Below are 19,909 nucleotides of genomic sequence, written 5' to 3'. Positions count from 1 at the left end.
CAGAAAATTTCTGATATACTTGACGGAAAGCCTTTAGCTAAAGGAAGGATTAAAATGTTACTTGCCTTAGGTCCCTTGATTTCTGTAGGTTTTGTCTGAGCCCTGCAATCTTCATTTTAGACCTTTGCCACAGCTCTAAGATTAAATATTAAAATTTGCTAGTAGGTATTGCCCCCTACTTTGTCTTCTTGTCTCAAAATACCCAATTTGGGGAAACGTTTAAAAATTCATTATGAAGTCTTGAAAAACCTCTGTATTTAATCATGCGCTCTTAAAAATAAGGCACACACTTGCTCTTTCTTCCCCTCAGAACTTGTGTGTGGCAGGAAGGGAGCAGGTCTGGGGAACCTCTTAGTGGCAGAGGTGAGAAATAAAATCTTTCAGCAGCACACCTGGCCTGCTATTAGTAGTGCTCACAAGCAGATGTAGAAAGCTATTTTTTCATTTTTTCCAATCCCTCCCTCGCCCTCTCATATGAATAGTCACAAAGCCCTATCAGTTCTCCCTTCAAATTGTTTCTCTTGTTCATTCCACCATTGCTGCTTCAGCTCAGCTCCTTATTCCCAGTCTTTGTGCCTCAAATTTCAACTAAAGATATTCACAGGTGAAGTTGTATGTCATTCTGTAAATATTTTCTGCCAGAGAGTAAGAGAAGAGGAGAAAAGGAGCAGGTTAACAAATAAAAGTTACCATGCAATATGGTGTTACAAATGGAATATGTACCAAGGGCTAGGAGAGTACAGAGGAAGGTGTGACAAACACAGTGTTTGGAGAAATGGGGTCAGGGAAGACCTGATCCATGGGTGACTCTTCAACAGAGTCTCAGAGAGCTAGGGAAAAATCCAGCGAGTGTAAATGCTTAGCCTTGTCAAAGAGAATGATCCTCCCAAACAGTAGGTTCCAGACCCCCACATTCTCTCTAAAATCTCAGAGCCTGCAAAGGTCTCTCCAAGTACCAGAAGCCCAGGCTGGCTAGCAGCCCCTTCAAGAAGCACAGGGCTTGGGAGTTCCCCAGTGGCCTAGCAGGCTGAGAATCTGGCATTGTCACGGCTGTGCCGCAGGTTCAATCCCTGGCCCAGGAACTTCAACCTGCTGCAGATGCGGCCAAAAAAAGAAAAAGAAAAAGAAAAAGAAAAGAAGCAGCAGCACAGGGTTTAAAAAGAAAACTTTGGCCACGTAATTTGGTACAGGTCCACGTTTCTGAAGTCGAGAAACAAGGCTCCTGGGGTTACCCTGGCTGGAAGGTCAAGACACAATTGTGATCCTGACCCTCTAGACCAAACCAGCGTTTCTCAAATTTGGATCCACCTCGCAGCTGCATCAGCATCACCCAGGGCCCACCTCTGACCCACTGAATCATAACTGCTTGAGTGTGGGGCCTGGGGAGCTGCAGTTTAACATACCCCTTATGTGATCACAGGCACCACATCCATTGCACTGGTCCCCTCCCTTCCGTCTTCACGTATTTGTGTGTCTGAGGCAGAGGGAGGGCCCAGCAACATCTCTCACTCACTTTCCTTCTCCGCGAAGCTGAGGCAGGCGGGGCAGTATCACTTCCCAGCATTGTGGCCATCCTATACATCCTATAACACCTGTTACTCTGACTTCAATTACAGCAGATGAATGCTTCAGTGACAGAAACAGGAGAGAAATCCCCGTTGCCGTGGGCCTGAGTATCGCAGGACTGCTTGGCATTTTGCTAACAGCATGCCTGGTGACCAGAAAGAGGCCCAGTAGAGGATATGAACGCTTGTAAAGACCCACCTTCTTCAAAATGTGCAAGGTTAAGGCCTTGGAAATTCTGGCTGCATATTTAGACTGAAGTAAAGGGATTGACTTTTCTAGTTGCCTACTCCATTCTCCCAATCCAAAAGGGCCATCAAAGCTAGCTACAGGGTAGCCCCCTCCTTCCCACTCCATTTGGCTTGAAGTCCATCATCCACACCTGAAAATACAGGTCTAGCTGCAAGAACTAGAGACAAGAGGCAGGGATGTGAGCAGAGTCCTTATGAGAAGGAGAAAGCAAACACTGAAAAGGAGACTTATGGGAAAGACATTTTCAAACTACACAATTTTGAGTCTCAATATCCAGGTTAGTTTGTTTGGTTTTTTTAATATGGCTTTTTAAAAAACCAATCCATTTATAAAATAATCTCATGCAGCAGGAAATTCTCCCCCCAAAAAATATCCATTTCAAAATAGATTCTAAAGGAGTTTTAAACTCCTTGATTTTGCCCAATTCCTGATTTGCTTAAATTACCAATGGTCTTGACAGACTATCATTTTTTAAAAGACATTTTCTACACTATTATAATGTATTATTTGCAAAAAAAAAAAAAGAGAGAGAGAGAGAAAACTTCCCTTTTTTTTTTTGACCATGCACACCCAAGGCATGCAGAAATTCCTAGATCAGGGATCGAACCCGCACCACAGCAGCAATCTGAGCCACAGCAGTGGCAATGTTGGATCCTTAACCTGCTCCACCACCAGGGAACTTCCCCCTTTCCTTTTTTTAATGTACCTACCAAAGATTTTGGCAAACAGAAGAGGCTTAATAAATGTTAAGCAGAAGAGGTAGATCTACCCAGATTATTACCCACTTTTCAGCACATTTTTACAAAAAAAGAATTGTAAGCCAGGCTTGGACTGTTAGTCATGGTTTTCTATTGCATTGACTTGTTTAAATAGGAGAACTGGGGGAGTTCCCGTCATGGCCCAGTGGTTAACGAATCCAACTAGGAACCATGAGGTTGCGGGTTCGATCCCTGCCCTTGCTCAGTGGGTTAATAATCCGTCGTTGCTGTGAGCTGTGGTGTGGGTTGCAGACGTGGCTCGGATCCCGCGTTGCTGTGGCTCTGGCATAGGCTGGCGGCTACAGCTCCGATTAGACCCCTAGCCTGGGAACCTCCATATGCCGCGGGAGCGGCCCAAGAAATGACAAAAAGCCAAAAAAAAAAAAAAAAAAAGGAGAACTGGGGGTTTTATTTCAGAGAAAGGAGAGAGTAATGCATTTCTGGATGTTTTTAACCACTTTTCCTAATAGAAAGTTGTCTTGTTTTTCTACATTTCCCAGTGTTGCCATTCAGTATTTTTAACAGGAAGTTTATGAAAGTTGGCAACCACTGCTTATCTAGGACATGGACTACTTTCCCTTGAGGTATTGAGGGGGTGGGGAGAGCACACAGCAGCTTCAAGAGAGCTTCAAACGCCCCTGAACAGGCTGGAGAGTGAGGACATTTCTGTTTCCTCCTTACCACAGGAGGTGTTGATGCAAATCTGGGATTGAGGACTCTGTGTTCCCCAAAGCCACTTGGGTGGAACAGCAAGGGCTTAGCTTTGGAGAGATGCCATCCGTCTGCATCTTCTCCCTCCAGCAGGTGTCAGTCAGTACCCACACCAGACGCCCATTTCCAGTTCAGCCTCAAGTGTTCTTGGAAGGTTCTATACCGCAGAGCACGGATTATGTATTTACCGTGCCACCAACCATCTTGGAGAATGACCTAAAGAAGGTTCTAGTGTGGAAGTTTCTCCCACAGCAGATGGAAAATGAAATGGAATTAAAATCAAGAGAGGGAGAAGGCAGTTCACTTGAGTTTAATTTGCCTTTCAACCATCTTCCTGAGTTCTTTGAAGTGATGGCTGCTGCTTGGACTCCTATGATCTACCCATCCCCCCGCCACATCAGTTGTCTTTAAAATTGCTTTGAGGAGTTCCCGTCGTGGCTCAGTGGTTAACGAATCTGACTAGGAACCATGAGAGTGCGGGTTCGATCCCTGGCCTTGCTCAGTGGGTTAAGGATCTGGCGTTGCCTTGAGCTGTGGTGTAGGTTGCTGATGCGGCTTGGATCCTGCGTTGCTGTGTTTGTGGTGTAGGCCGGAAGCTACAGCTCCAATTAGACCCCTAGCCTGGGAACCTCCACATGCCACGGCAGTGGCCCTAGAAAAGGCAAAAAGACAAAAAAATAAAAATAAAATAAATAAAATTGCTTTGAATTAACATTCTAGTGACCACAAAGAGCAGAGGTGTCATTTGAATGATTAGTAAATAAATGCCTGGATGCATTATTGCCTCACAGGTCTGCCCATTGTCTGCAGTGATGTTCCAGGAGGGTCCCCAAGGGAACGTGCTGGGATTGAGAGTGTGGTAAACTGGACGTCAGGAGGTGGCTCTCTCTGTCCCCTGGGGTGCTACCCTAGTGGCCCCCAAGCTGTCTCTTGTGCTGTGAGGCCTAATTGCAGAGTGCTGCTTGTCCTTTTCTGTCTGGGCAGGAAGCTGCTGAGAGTGACTTGGGGAAGACTCAGAGAGGGACTTCTGAGCCTCCCTGGCAGCACTGGCCCCTTGCCTTTGGCTCTCCCACTGCTTGAGCTGGTTTCAACTCAGTTTCTCCCTTCTGCTGATGGTGGAACTCCTGAATTTACCCCTCTCTCTGCAGCATACCTAGAGGTACTAGAAACCTTCACTAATGCCTGCCTGGAGATAACCTGTCCATTGTTTTGCTTGTTTGTTTGGGTTGGTTTTTTGTTGTTGTTGTTGTTGATCTTTTTGTCCTTTTTAGGGCCACGCCCGTGGCATATGGAGGTTCCCAGGGTAGGGGTCGAATCAGAGCTGTAGCTTGTCCTTTGCTAATTTTGATGTACAGTTGACTCTTGAACAACGCTGGGGGCGAGGGATGCCCACCCTCCCACAGTTGAAAATCCATGTACAATGGTTGTCTCTTCGTTTACATGGTTCCCTCTGTGCTTGCGTTCTCCAAGCACCGGCGGGTAGAGTAGTCACAGTATTTACTATTGAAAAATATCCACCCGTAAGTAGATTCTCGCAGTTCAAACTGGTGTCCTTCAAGGGTCAACTGTATTTCCTTCTCATGAATGTTGTTTTATCAACTGGAAGCGCATGGAGAACACAGTTTGGGATCCTTTTCACCTGCACACCATAAGCATTCTCCAAGCCACTAAAGGTGCAAAGTGTCATTCTTATGCCTGCTGTCATGAATATGCTATCCACATAAACAATAATTTACTTACTATTCTGTTATTGTTGCGAAGCTGTATTATTTCCAGGTTTTCACAATTATAATGCGAATAAAGAATTATGTATGAATTACATACAAAACATAGATTAACAAATGTATATAAATGTGTGCCTGAATTTTGATTTTGCCGCCTAAACTGTTTAAAGTGGTTATAATTTATCCTTCACTACTCATTCTTAATTTTTAAGAAAAAATGGGAACAAAACACTACATGTAGATTGTTTTAAAAATGTTAAGCCCTATAGAAATATATGAAATGAAAAATTGGAGTTAAAATAGTGACTAGAATTTTCTTCACAGAATTTCTCTTCCTCATTATCTAATAGATTGAAGGGGGAATTTGTTTTACATCACCAGTAGCAATAAAAAACACATAACCAAATGCAATAAACATTTTTAATTGATAAACAACAAAGATACAAGACTCAGAGGAAGAGAGAGCGGGACAGTGAGCTGGGCTCCTAACCCTGACTCCCCAAGAAGCCAATAGTGAGAAAAAAATATCCTGTGAACGTTCACTTCCATTCTTAAAACTGGAGAGAAACAGAGTGGTCACTCTATTTCTTCAAACCAAGAGTAGTGAAAATGGCTCCTGGAAAGCTGAGGCAGAGTAAGCACAGACTGATGAGAACGAACTGGGGCCTCAAATCAGAGGACACCCCCAGACTGTAGCTAGTTCCCAATGTAAAGAAAAGAAAATAGAATCCAAATGCTTAGCTCAAAGGGAAACATTAACTAGTATGAGCAGGATGAAAATAAATTAAATGACCACTATGCAAAATTACTTCAGCAAGAATAATATAAGGTGAAATCAAATTATGGGTACGGAGTTTTCATTTTGCAGGATGAAAAAAGTCCTGGGGATGGATAATGGTGACAGTTGCATAAAAATGTGACTAAACTTAATGTCACTGAAGTGTACACTTAAAAACAGTTAAAATGGTAAATTTTATGTTGTGTATATTTGTCCACAATTTTTAAATTCAAAAGAGGGAGGGTTAGAAAGGAATACAGTTGAGAAAGAAAATATAACTCAAGGAGCAGAGAGAAAGTCCTGTCAATTAGTTTTTGCTGAGAATCACTTAATAAGAATATGAATTCCATATAACCTGAGCTAATAGGGGAAATGTTAAAATGAACGAGGTGAAGAGGAGATCTAACTCCTAAGAAAACAAATTGAGGGCGTCAAAGCAATACCCTGATATAATAAATGGAAATAGTAAAAGGAAGAATAGATAGACCTGAAAACTGAATCATCTTCAGAGAAAAAAAGACTGAGATAATCAGTTAATACAGATAAAAATTAAGATTATAATATTATAGGGGAGCTGCTAGGTAGGAAAGATATTCAGATCATCTAAAATAAGGACAACTGGTGCCTCTGAAATACAGAGTTAAAGATTTTTAAATGATTTATTTGATGTTTTAAGAGATTGTCTTTAAAATAAATAATTGAAGTTGCAAATTGAAAGAACATGATATATGCCGGGGTGGGGGTTGGAGGCACCTCATACAAAAAGCTTAACATTAAGACATTCAAAGTAGGTCCTAGAATTCTAAAGATATAGCATTCCCATTGTGGCTCAGTGGGTTAAGGACCCAACATTGTCTCCATGAGGATGTGGGTTCCATCCCTGGCCTTGTTCAGTGGGTTAAGAATCTGGCATTGCCACGAGCTGGCTGGCATAGGCAGCAGTTGTAGCTCTGATTCAACTCCTGGTCAGGGAACTTCTATATGTGCCAGGTGCAGCTGTGGAAAAAAAAAAAAAGGCAGAGATCCTCAAACAAGAAATAATTCAAGGCGTACAGCACCAATGAGCTCTTCTTCTTTTTCTTCTTATTTTATTTTTTTGTCTTTTTAGGCCCACATCCATGGCATATGGAAGGTCCCAGGCTAGGGGTCAAATCTGAGCTGCAGCTGCCGGCCACAGCCACAACCACAGCCACAGCAGTGCAGGATCCGAGGGGCATCTGTGACCTACACCACGGCTCATGGGAACGCTGGATCCTTTAACCCACTGAGCAAGGCCAAGAATCGAACCCGCATCCTCATGAATATTAGTCAGATTCTTAACCCACTGAGCCACGATGGGAACTCCCCCAATGAGCTCTTCTTAAAGCTACTGCTTGACAATAAAATTTGATAAGGTCTGAGAGAAGCCACATCATAAACAAATATATCAGCAAACATCCCTCAGCAACAGAGAAACCAGAATTTTGGGGATTTTTTTAAACACATTTTATCTATTTAAAGAATTAAATATAAAAAGCATTAAACAATTATGGATCTGAGATTTTTATTATTATTCCTTACCATATATGAAATGATATGTGTATATGGTTCTTCATCATAGCATTATTTGTAATAATAAAAGATTAAAAACAAACCAAGGGTCCATCAACAGAATATAATGCAGTTATTAAAAGAAAGAATGAGAACATACATGTTTATGTATTTATAAGGAAAGTTATCATATACATATATATATATATATAATTTTTTTTTTTTAGGGCGGCACCCACACCATATGGAGGTTCCCAGGCTAGGGGTCTAATCGGAGCTGTAGCTGCTGGCCTACACCACAGCCACAGCAATGCAAGATCTGAGCCGTGTCTTCAACCTACACCACAGCTCACGGCAACACTGGATCCTTAACTCACTGAGTGAGGCCAGGGATCAAACCCCCATCCTCATGGATACCAGTCAGCTTCATTACTGCCAAGCCACACAGGAACTCCTGGTTCTTTTTTCTTGGAGCTCAGGTGAGAATTGGATTAATAGTGATCCTTAGTTCAGGACATGATTTCAGTATTGGCTCTTGGAAGACTACATGGCATATCCTCTCATCTGTAAGACAGAGATACAGTTCTCCATTTACTTGTATTCAGTCAAGTTCCTCTATCCTCAGGGCCTTCCATCTTTCTTCACTCAAGACTGTTTACTTTTTTTTTTTTTTGTCTTTTCTAGGGCCGCTCCCGCCGCATATCATATGGAGGTTCCCAGGCAAGGGGTTGAATCAGAGCTGTAACTGCCAAGCCTACGCCAGAGCCACAGCAACAGGGGATCCTAGCTGCGTCTGCAACCTACACCACAGCTTGCTGCAACACCGGATCCTTAACCCACTGAGCAAGGTCAGGTATCGAACCCACAACCTCATGGTTCCTAGTCAAATTCATTAACCACTGCGACATGGCGGGAACTCCAAGACTGATTACATTTTAAATGAACTGAATAAGTACTCTCTAACAGATCAAAGAAAAAAGAGTTTTGACAAATTTACAAACTTTCACTTTTAAGTTCTCATAAATAATTACGTCTATTTTCTAATGCTTCTTGCTCACGAAAAGCAACAAAAGAGAATATTAAGTGTGACAAAAATATATTATAAAATGGAGAAACGTCACGTTTCAAGAGATCACATTTATGGTGACACAGTCTGTTTTATATAAGCACAGAGCAATATCTGAAAGAAAACAGAGGTAACAATTATTAAATATCTTTTAATTTCTGAACAGAGAAGTTTACCTTATTTCATCCTACAACAATTTTATATATTATTTGCTTGCTTTATGAATAAGTAAACTGCAACATTAAATAACCCACACAGGTTTACACGGTTAGTGGCAGAATTAAAAGTCAAGCTCAGGCCTAACTCCAAAGCTCATATTCTCCTCAACTTTAGCCTGCTTTCCAGTCTGTCCTCATTAAACCTTATTGGCTGTATTGTGTTTGTGTTTTCTCTTAGTGGACGAGTGTTCATCCGACTACACAATTGTGCTTCCTGTGATTGGGGCCATTGTGCTTGGTCTCTGTGCTGTGGGTTTGATTGTCTATGGAATCCGCCTAAAGCGTGAATCATCCGAATACCAGAGAATCTAACTGGTGCCCCAAGGGAAAAAAAAAACCTGGAGTGTGGAGAAGTCTTCCTTCGTTTCCAGGATGTTGAGGACTTCCCTTAGAGTATGGGTCCTTCCAACAATGTGAACCCCCATCTTTCACAAAAACCAAGTCATTTCTGATTCAAGTTCAAGCAGCACATCGATTTCTAAATATTGTTTGTTCAATTTTATGAAAGATCTTGTGAGTTGTTTAAGAACATTTTCTGGTTCCCTTGAAACTATTTCAACCACTCAAAGTCAACATTCGAGATAACATTAAATTAACATACTCTATGTAAAATGATATATGCTCCAAATTAAAAACCAAAGTGTCAATTGAAATTAATGCTACCTATGTTCACTTTGGGGATTTTATTTTATCCTTGATCTTTTCCATTAAAAATAAAAAAATGCTTCTGGGAGTTCCCGCTGTGGTGCAACAGGATCAGCAGTGTCTCTAAAGCACTGGGACACATGTTTGATCCCTGGCCCAGCACAGTGGGTTAAAGATCCAGCGTTGCTGCAGCTGTGGCATAGGTTGCAAATGCAGTTCAAATCTAATCTTGGGCTGGGAACTCCATAAGCCTCGGGGATAGCCAAAAAAGGAAAATAAATAAATAAATAAATAAATAAAAGGAAATGCTTCTGTTTGTGTATAAAATGGATTTTCAGCGCTTTTCCTACCTGTGCTTTATGTGATGTTCATGTGCCTGGCAGTTGACTTACCCCCTTTTCCACTTTAAACATTTTCTAAAAATCATCAAAAAGAACAACATATCGCAGGTTGTCCTTTTTGATGTGACACCAAGAGGAACAAATCAACTTATATTTTTATCTTCATGACTCAGGCTCCAGAATCACTAAAGACTAAGAATTAGGTGGCTACAGAGAGCATAATTAAATAATAAGCAAGAAACAATAATAATGACCTTTCACTATTGAACACATAAGTGCCAGACACTAGGCTAAGCAGTTTATATACATCTCATTCATTTTCAAAATTTACATATGAGTAAACTCAGCCTTAAGAAAAGTAATTACTTAAATGTCAGCAGCTAACAAATGGCAGAGCCTGAATTTCACTTCCTGTTGGTCTAGTGCCAAGGTCTCTCTGGTCTTTTCACTACACCAAGTTGTCTTCAAGAACAATGACAGTAATTGCTGCCTGAAGCCTCACACTGGCATATGCTCCCTTTTACTGTGGAAATTTTATCCGGGATCATAAGAAATTAGGGTACATGAAAGGAAGACTTAATGGAAAGTGAACTAGCCTATCTTTAATGATGTTCCCTACTCCCTTGAAAGAAACTGAGGGGCTCTGTAAAACATTGCTTTAAGGCAGCACCTTTGGCCTATGGAAGTTCTCAGGCCAGGGGTCAAATCAGAGCCACAGCCAAGGCCTACACCACAGCCACAGCAATGACAGATGGGAGCCAAATCTGCAACCTATGCTGCAGCTTGTAACAACACTGGATCCTTAGCCCACTTAGTGAGTCCAGGGATCGAACTGGAATCTTCATAAAGACAACATCTGGTCCTTAACCTGCTGAGCCACCACGGGAACTCCTGTTCCTCATTTTTATGGGATTGTTAAGCTGTGACTCAAAGCATAAAGGAATGGAGTAAATTTCTCAAGATCCTTTTTATTTGAAAAGAGAAATTGAACCACTAACCAGCTTTTCTTTCTTGAATGTCGACCCCCCTCTTGTGGTAACTTACTTCTTCTGCAGTTTTATACCTACATTTTCCACTCTGGTTCACTTTATTCTGTAGAGCAGCCTACCAAAACTTTTAATTTTTTTTTAAGTTTTATTGAAATATAGTTGACTTACAATGTTGTGATAATTTTTGCTATACAACAAAGTGATTCTTTTATGCATATACTCACATCCCTTATTTTTCAGACCAACAATTTTATTCCTCCCTGTTTTTATTACCAAAGAAATGAACTAAGTCAGGATATTAACAGAAAAGACCACATATCCCAGCATTCTTTTTTTAATTTTTATTTTATTTTTTATTATTACTAATTTTTTTTTTTTTTGGTTGTTGTTGTCTTTGTCTTTTTAGGGCCACACCCGCGGCATATGGAGGTTCCCAGGCCAGGGGTCTAATCCGAGCTACAGCTGCCAGCCTACACCACAGCCACAGCAATGCCAGATCTGAGCTGGGTCTGCAACCTATACCACAGCTCATGGCAACGCCTGATCCTCAACCCACTGAGCAAGGCCAGGGATCGAACCCGAAACCTCATGGTTCCTAGTCAGATTGGTTTCTGCTGTGCCACGATGGGAACTCCCCCTAGCATTCTTTAGTAAAGGAATAATTCAAGTCACACTGGAGTACATATTGACTTTCCTGACTTACTCTCTTATGACTCAGAAGGGTTGGCAAGGCCCTGACTTGAGTCTTAATAGAGTATTGAATTGTATTAAAAGTTTTTGTAATAAAAACTTCTGAGATTCATTTATGTCATTTGTTTCTTATACTTCAGTTCTTATGCTATTAAAGTTTTTGTTTACAACCTTAGTGGAGATTATTGCTTGAAGCAATATGTTAAATCATCCTCCTATAAATAATTTTGTTCTGTACTCCATTGCCACATTGTTACTAGGTAGGAAGACCTAGTTGAGAGAAACTGAACTTCTAAGAAAATAAACCATATTAAAGTTGCAAATTAAAATTTTCAACTCTTAGTCCACAGAGCACAAATCAGCCACAGATAATACAGAAACAAATGAGCACGACTGTATTTCACCAAACTAAGTGGCTGAACTATGAGCTATGGTTTTCTGGCCGCTGTCCCATTACAGAAATTGGACAACCAGTTGTATATGCATGAAAAATTACTACATATGTACACAGAAAGAGGTGGAAAATATTCATAGTAGCTTCGATCATAACCATCCCAAACTGGAAACAATCCAATGTCTATCATCAGATGAATGGATAAATAAATTGTGGTATTTCATGTAATAATATACACACATTAATGATATTCAAAGACATTATGTTCAATGAAGGAAATCTGTCATAAAAGTGCACATACTGGAGTTCCTGTTGTGGCTCAGAGGAAAAGAACCCAACTAGCCTCCATGAGGATTCAGGTTCAATCCCTGACCCTGCTCAATGGGGTCACCACGAACTGCAGTGTAGGTCGCAAATGTGACTCGGATCTGGCATTGCTGTGGCTGTAGTGTAGACTGGCAGCTGTAGCTCTGATTTGACCCCTAGCCTGGGAACTTCCATATGAAGCACCACCTGTGGCCCTTAAAAAAAAAAAAAAAAGCACATTCTGAGTCTCAGTTATCTTTGTGTAACAAATTGCTCCAAAACTTTGCAGCTTAAAACAATAATTATTTGTTTAGTTCATGACTCTGTAAATCAGATCAGCAATATGGCCTGAGCTTGGTAGGGTTGTTCTTTTGATCTCAGTCAGGTTCATGAACGCATCTGCAGTCAAGAATGGTTGATCATGTTAAAAGTATGAAGAGAATGCAATCAGCAAAGTCCAAATTTCAGGAAACAATCTGAATTATTATTTTTTAAATAGTTAAGGCATTTAAAATTGAGGTTGAAGGGCCTATAGATTAGTAGAATCATAAGAAATGTATCAACCAAACTGTAATATCTGAACTTTTTGGGGGGCTACACCTGTGGCATGTGGTTGAGCCAGGGATCCAATCCATGCTGCTCCAGCTATAATCAGAGCCATAGCAGTGACAACACTGGGTCTTTAACCTGCTGAGCCCTGAGGTAACTCCTGGTTTGGACTTTTTTTGAAGCTGTTTCAAAAAAAGAATAAAAATTAACTTTAAAAAGTTAAAAAGAAAGAGAAAAATACTTATAAGGTAATTAGAGAAAGTTGAACAGTAACAACATTTAATAATGTTAAGCAATTAATTATTGCTAATATTTTTGGTATGATATAATATCTGTGGCTTTTGAAAAGATTTAATATTTTGGGTGTATACATACCAGAATACTTATGGATGAAATTAAATAATGGCTGGTATTTGCTTTAAAATAATCTGGTAAGAGGTGGGGTTGGGTGGGATAGATGAAAAAGATTAAACATGAGTTGGTGACTGTTGAAACTGGGGAATGGGAGTAGAGATTTATTGTATAATCCTATCTATTTTTGTAAATTTTTCCACAATAATATGTTTTTAAAATCAGGGGATAAACAGTCATATGCAAGGTATAAAACATCCTGTTTTTGCTGGATGTTGTGACTCCTGCAATGGCAGGAACCACTGCAGCCTCCTGACATTCACTAGGAATGGCTTATCGCCATTAGAAAGTATTTTAAAATACTTAAGTACATAATGTTATAGTGAGTCATCACTTTGTGCCCTAGTTTTAGCCTAAATATACTAAATGAACACCCAAGAGGCTGAAGGGCTGCTCTACACTTCTACTAGAGCACATGAGAGGACAATGGGTCAATATAATAAGTGCCCTCATGCAGGAACTTGGAGATAATCATGCCCACACCAGGACCAATAGGTGGAGCTACAGAGAGTACAGCACACCAGCATCCATCTCTATACCTCTACTTCTACCTCCTCTCCCCCATTTTTTTTTTCTTTTTTGTCCACCCCACAGCATATGGAGTTCCCAAGCCAGGGATGAGATCCAAGCTGCAGCGGAGGACTACGCATCTGGAGCAACCCAGGATTCTTAATGCACTGTGTCAGGCCAGGGATCGAACCTGCATCCCAGTGCTGCAGATACATTGCTGATCCCATTGTGCCACAGCAGGAACTCCTCCTCTCCCCCATTTTGTTTTAACCAGATTTCAACATTAGTTATTGTTAAAGTCGAGTCTGTAGAACTTTGCAAAGCACAGAAAATTCTTAAGAGGTAATGGTTAAGTACCTTAATTCTACCTCTTGGAGGCATGGAATATTAAGAAAAATTATTTATAATGAAGAAACCCGGGAGACAACACATTAACCAAGCTATAAAATTAACACGCCATCCTGGGACACACCGATCATGTACCTCCTGATGAAATCAACTAAGCAGGGTATAACATCACTTCTGTCTTAAAAGCATAGCCTGGGGTTCCTGTGGTGGCCCAGAAGTAATGAACCTGACTAGCATCGATGAGGAAGCAGGTTCGATCCTTGGCCTTGCCCAGTGAATTAAGAATCCAGCATTGCCATGAGCTGTGGTATATGTCACAGATGAGGTTTGGATCTGGCGTTGCTGTGTCTGTGACGTAGACCAACAGCTGGAGTTCTGATTCAACACCTCGCCTGGAAATTTCCAGATTTCGGTCCTAAAAAAAAAGCCAAAAAAAAAAAATGCATAACCTTAATCGAGTCATGAGGAAATATCAGATGAACCAAACTGAGGGATATATTACAAAACAGCTGGCCTCACTCTTGAAAAAAATGTCAGTGTCAGAGTTCCCGCCATGGCACGGGGGTTAAGAATCCTCCTACAGCAGCTCAGGTCACTGCAGAGGGGCAGATTTGGTACAGGTTTGGTCCTTGGCCCGGGGCAATGGGTTAAAGGATCTGGAGTTGGTACACCTGTGGCATAAGCCATTTCTGTGGCTCTGGAACTTCCATATGCCACGGTTGTGGCCATTAAAAAAAAAAAAAAAAAGCCAGTGTCATGAGAATCTGAGAAAACCTGAGGGAACATTCCAGATTAAGGGACATGACAATTCAATGCAGTGTGTAATAACAGAGTTTTGTTTTGATATCAGACACCATTGGAGCTACTGGTCAAATTTGAATCATGTCTATAGTATAAATAATAGTATTTCATCAATGCTGATTTTCCAGTTTTGTTCATTGTTCTGTGGATATGTAAGAGACTCTCTTTGTTTTAGGAAATACACATTAAGGTAGTTAGGAGTAAAAGAGGGCATCATGTGTGCAACTTATAAATTGTTCAGAAAAAAATGTGAGTGTATGCATGTTTGTGCATGTGAGTGTATATTTGTACACGGAGAGAAAAAGTGAAAGCAAATGTGGTAAAATATAAACACTTTGGAAATATAGGTGAAGGGTACTATTCCTGCAGTTTTTCTGTATGTCTGAAGTTATGTCAAAACAGATTGCTTAAAAGTTACATATTCAGGTACCAAATTCAAAATATGCAAAAGACTGTATAATAAAAATTGTCACTGTCTTATCCCTGTCCTGAAGGTGACAAATTTTCTTTTCTAAAGGATATTGCTACATACATAAGCATGTATTTTTTTCCTATTTTCATGCAAATGATAGAATAATAACCACAGTTCTGCACATTGCTTTTTACACTCATCAGTAAATCCTAATATATGAGTACATACATAGCGCTGTCTCATTCTTTTTATAGTGGCTGCATAATAACCCATTAAATGTATAAAAGTACATCTGTTTAACTGGACTCTTAATCAGTTTGTTATTTCCCACAATGAAAAAATGTTTCCTTAATCAGACATCATTTCAAATATCTATGAGTAGATCAAATTCTTACAAATAGTTTTGCTAGGTCCAAAAGTTAATGAATTTGCAATTTTGATAACTATTACCAAAGTACTCTGCATAATAGTCATGTCAAGTTTCACTCAATAATGATAGTATTCTTAGAGTTCCTGTTGTGGCTCAGTGGTTAACGAATCCGACTAGGAACCATGAGGTTGCGGGTTCGATCCCTGGCCTTGCTCAGTGGGTTAAGGATCTGGTGTTGCCGTGAGCTGTGGTGTAGGTCGCAGACGCGGCTTGGATCCCACGTTGCTGCGGCTCTGGTGTAGGCCAGTGGCCACAGCTCCGATTCATCCCCTAGCCTGGGAACCTCCATATACCGTGGGAGCGGCTCAAGAAATGGCAAAAAGACAAATAAATAAATAAATAATGATAGTATTCTTATGCCTCACTAATTACAGTGTGTTATTAAACTTTTTGATGTTTGCTAATGTGATAGGTGAAATATGGTATATCATTTTAGTTTTAATTTGTATTTCTTTGATTTGGAATAAAGTCAAGTGACTTTTACATCTCTTTACATTTCCATTTCTGTGAACTTCTCATATTCTTTTTTTAATCATACTTGTTAGTTTCTCCCCTAGCTTTATTGAGGTATAATTGGCAAATAAAATATATATGTAATGTGTACAATGTAATGATTGGTATATGTATATATTGTAAAATTATTACCACTCTCATGTGGTGAGAATACTTAAGACCTGCTCTCAGGAAATTTCAAATATACAACACAGTATTATAATTTTAGTCACCATGCTATATATTAGATTCCCTGGAACTTATAAGTGAAGGTTTGTATGCTTTGACCAGCATCTCCCATTTTTCCTCCCACCCCTCAGCTCCTCGTAACCACCATTCTACTCTCTGTTGCTATACATTTGACTTTTTTTTTAAGATTCCAAATGTAAGTGAGATTATACAGAATTTGCCTTTCTTTATCTGGTTCATTTCACTTAGCATAATGTCCTCGAGTTTCATCCATGTTGTTGCAAATGGCATTTCTTACGGTTGAATTATATTCCATCATGTGTGGGGGGTGTGATTTCTTTATTCATTTATCCAGTTCAACCAATACCTAGGTTGTTTCCATGTCTTGGCTACTGTGGATAATGTTGCAATAAAGACGGTAGCACAGGAGTTCCTGGCATGGCTCAGCGGAAACGAGCATGAGGACACAGGTTCAATCCCTGGCCTTGCTCAGTGGGTTAAGGATCCAGCGTTGCTGTGAGCTCTGGTGTAGGTTGCAGACGTGGCTTGGATCCTGAGTTGCTCTGGCTCTGGTGTAGGCCAGGGGCTACAGCTCCAATTAGACCCCTAGCCTGGGAACATCCATGTGTGGCCCTAAAAAGACAAAGAAAAAAGAAAAAAAAAGATGTTAGTGCAAATATCTCTTTAAGACACTGATTTTGGAGTTCCCTTGTGGCACAGTGGGTTAAGGATCTGGCATTGTCACCACAGAAGCAGCAGCAGCTCAAGTCACTGCTGTGGCTCAGGTTTGATTCCTGGCCCAGGAACTTCCACATGCCGTAAGTACAGCCCCCCCACCACTACCCCCAAAACACACTGATTTTGTTTCCTTTAGATATATGTCCAGAAGTGGTATTTCTGAATCTTATGGTGTTTCTATTTCAATTTTCTGAGAAATCTGAATATTATTTTCCATAACAACTGTCCAATTTATATTCCCACCAACAGTGTACAAGTGTTTCCTTTTCTCCACGTCTTCACCAACACTTGTTATCTTTGGTCTTTTTTTTTTTTCTTTCCTTTTTTGGCTACACCCACAGCCTATGAAATTTCCCAAATTTGAGCCATATCTGCCACCTACATCATAGCTGAGGCAACACTGGATCCTTAACCCACTTTGCCACAGTGGGAACTCCTCTTTTATCTTTTTGTTGATAGCCATTCTTACAGGTGTAAGGTGATATCTCATTGTGGTTTTGATTTGCATTTCCCTGATGATTAGTGATGTTGACCACCTTTTCATGTAGGTGTTAGCAATTTGTCTTTGGAAAAATGTCTATTTGGGTCCTTTGCTCATTTTTTTTTTTTTTTCCTTTTTACTGCCACACCTGTGGCTCATGGATGTTCCTGGGCTGGGTTCAAAACAGAGCTGCAACTGCAGGCCTACACCACAGCCATAGCAACACCAGATCTAAGCTGCATCTTCCACCTAAGCCACACTTTGCAACACCACCAGATCCTTAACCCACTGAGCAAAGCTGGGGGTTGAACCCACATCTTAGAAACACAGCTTGGTGTTCTTAACCTACTGAGCCACAATGGGAACTTCCTTTGCCAATTTTTAAATTGGATTATTTGGGGTAATTGGATTATTTTTTGGCTATTGAGTTGTATGAATTCTTTGTATATTTTAGATATTAACCCCTTAGTAGATGTATGGTTTGTAAATATTTTCTCCTATTTGGCAGACTGCCTTTTCATGTGTTGATTGTTTCCTTTGCTGTGATGAAGCTTTTTAGCTTGAGGTAGCCCTGACTTGTTTATTTTTGCTTTTGTTGCCTTTACTTTTGGTGTCTTTTTTTGCCATTTCTTGGGCCGCTCCCGCGGCATATGGAGGTTCCCAGGCTAGGGGTCTAATCAGAGCTGTAGCCACTGGCCGACGACAGAGCCACAGCAACACGGGATCCGAGCAGTGTCTGCAGCCTACACCACAGTTCATGGCAACGCCGGATCCTTAACCCACTGAGCAAGGCCAGGGATCGAACCCACAACCTCATGGTTCCTAGTCGGATTTGTTAACCCCTGAGCCACGACGGGAATGCCTACTTTTGGTGTCTTTTGAAAAATCTTGCCAATGTCAACAAGCTTTTTTCCCTGTTTTTTTTCTAGTGGTTAAAGGCAGAGTTCCAGTTCATTCTTTTGCATGTGGATATCCAGTTTTCCCAACAGTATTTATTGAAGGGACTATCCTTTCCCCATTAGGAGTACTTGGCACCCTTGTCAAATGTTAGTTAATTGTATATGCATGGGTTTATTTCTGGGCTCTCTATTCTGTTCCATTGGTCTTTTCACATTCTTTGACAATTTTCTCTTACATTATAGATTTTTTTCTTATTGATTTGTATTAATTACTTATATACTAAGGGAAGTAGGCCTTCATCTGTGATGAGAATTTTAAATTATTCTAAGTTTACTGTTTTTTTCAATATGTATGTTTTATGTGCAGATTTTCAAAAAAATATGTAGTTGAATTTATCAGTTCTTTTTCTGTTACAGTTCTGAGTATTGTGTTAGACTTAGAAAAACTTTTAAGATATCCCATGACGGGGTTCCCGTTGTTGCACAGAGGAAACAAATCCAACTAGGAACCATGAGGTATTCGGTTCAATCCCTGGCCTCGTTCAGTGGGTTAAGGATCTGGTGTTGCCGTGAGCTGTGGTGTAGGTCGCAGACATGGCTTGGATCTGATGTTGCTGTAGCTGTGGTATAGGCTGGCAGTTGTGGCTCCAATTTGACCCCTGGTCTGGGACCCTCCATATGCTGGGGGTGTGGCCCTAAAAACCAAAAACCAAAACAAAACAAAAAAAAAGATATCTCATGACACCTTCTAGCACTTTTATGCTTTCACTTTTTTATATTTAATCACTTATCTCTTTTTTTTTTTTTGTCTTTTATGTTAGGGTTGCACTCACAGTATATGGGGCTTCCCAGGCTAGGGGTCGAATCCGAGCTATAGCTGCTGTCCTATACCACAGCCACAGCCACAGCAACACCAGATCCTTAACCCACTGAGCGAGGCCAGGGATTGAACCTGTGTCCTCATGGATCCTAGTCAGATTTGTTTCATGTTAGTTCTCTCAATTCATTTCTTTGTTTTTATTTTTGCTTTTGCTTTTTAGGGCTGCACCCGCAGCATAAGGAGGTTCCCAGGCTAAGGGTGACTCAGAACTATGGCTGCCAGCCTACACCACAGCCACAGCAACACAGGATCAGAGCCACATCTGTGACCCACACCACAGCTCATGGCAATGCTGGATACTTAGCCCATTGAGTGAGGCCAGGGATAGAACCAGCGACCTCTTGGTTCCTAGTCAGATTCATTTCAGCTGCACCACGATGGTAACTCCTTGATTCATTTTTTGTTTTTTATCTTTACTGATTTATTCTGCTTTCCTAATGTATCCTTCCTAAACCTTGAACTGGAGATTGATTCACTTTCACTATAAATTTCCTATAAGCCTGATTTGAGCTATAGCAAATAAGCATTTATATGCTGTGTTCTCAGTACTTTTATTTCCTAGATATCCTGCATTCAATTTGACTTTTTTTTTTTTTTTTTTTTGATGCTCGGGTATTTTTAGAATTTCCCTTGTGGTACAGCAGGTTAAAGGGCTCAGCTCTAGTCACCGCTCTGGTGTCTGCGAACTTCCACAAAACGACAAAAAACCAAAACCAAAAAAATCTCAAGTGGTTTTAAACTTCAAGCTAAATTTTATTTATTTGCCCCACCCCAGGCATATGGAAGTTCCTGGGCCAGGGATCG

General features: G+C 40.6%; 1 protein-coding gene across 4 annotated transcripts in view; it reads left to right on the top strand.

Moving 5' to 3' along the window:
• LAMP3 (lysosomal associated membrane protein 3) overlaps positions 1–9,253 on the top strand; it is a 33,182-nt gene extending 23,929 nt beyond the window's left edge. For 2 of the 4 annotated variants that reach the window (XM_047787379.1, XM_047787359.1), the window contains one exon: positions 8,779–9,253. In XM_047787379.1, the coding sequence (XP_047643335.1) occupies positions 8,779–8,912 (134 nt within the window). In that variant the 3' untranslated portion in view covers positions 8,913–9,253. Of the gene's footprint in view, positions 1–1,616; positions 2,057–3,073; positions 3,818–8,778 lie in introns of those variants that run through there. The other 2 variants (XM_047787369.1, XM_047787353.1) reach the window with 2 other exon arrangements.
• The last annotated feature ends 10,656 nt before the right edge of the window (positions 9,254–19,909 follow it).

This window comes from Phacochoerus africanus, chromosome 1, assembly GCF_016906955.1.
Source record: "Phacochoerus africanus isolate WHEZ1 chromosome 1, ROS_Pafr_v1, whole genome shotgun sequence".
Taxonomy (NCBI): Eukaryota; Metazoa; Chordata; class Mammalia; order Artiodactyla; family Suidae; genus Phacochoerus; species Phacochoerus africanus.
The sequence above is the reverse complement of the archived record's forward strand: the minus strand, read 5'-3'. Positions and strand labels throughout refer to the sequence as shown.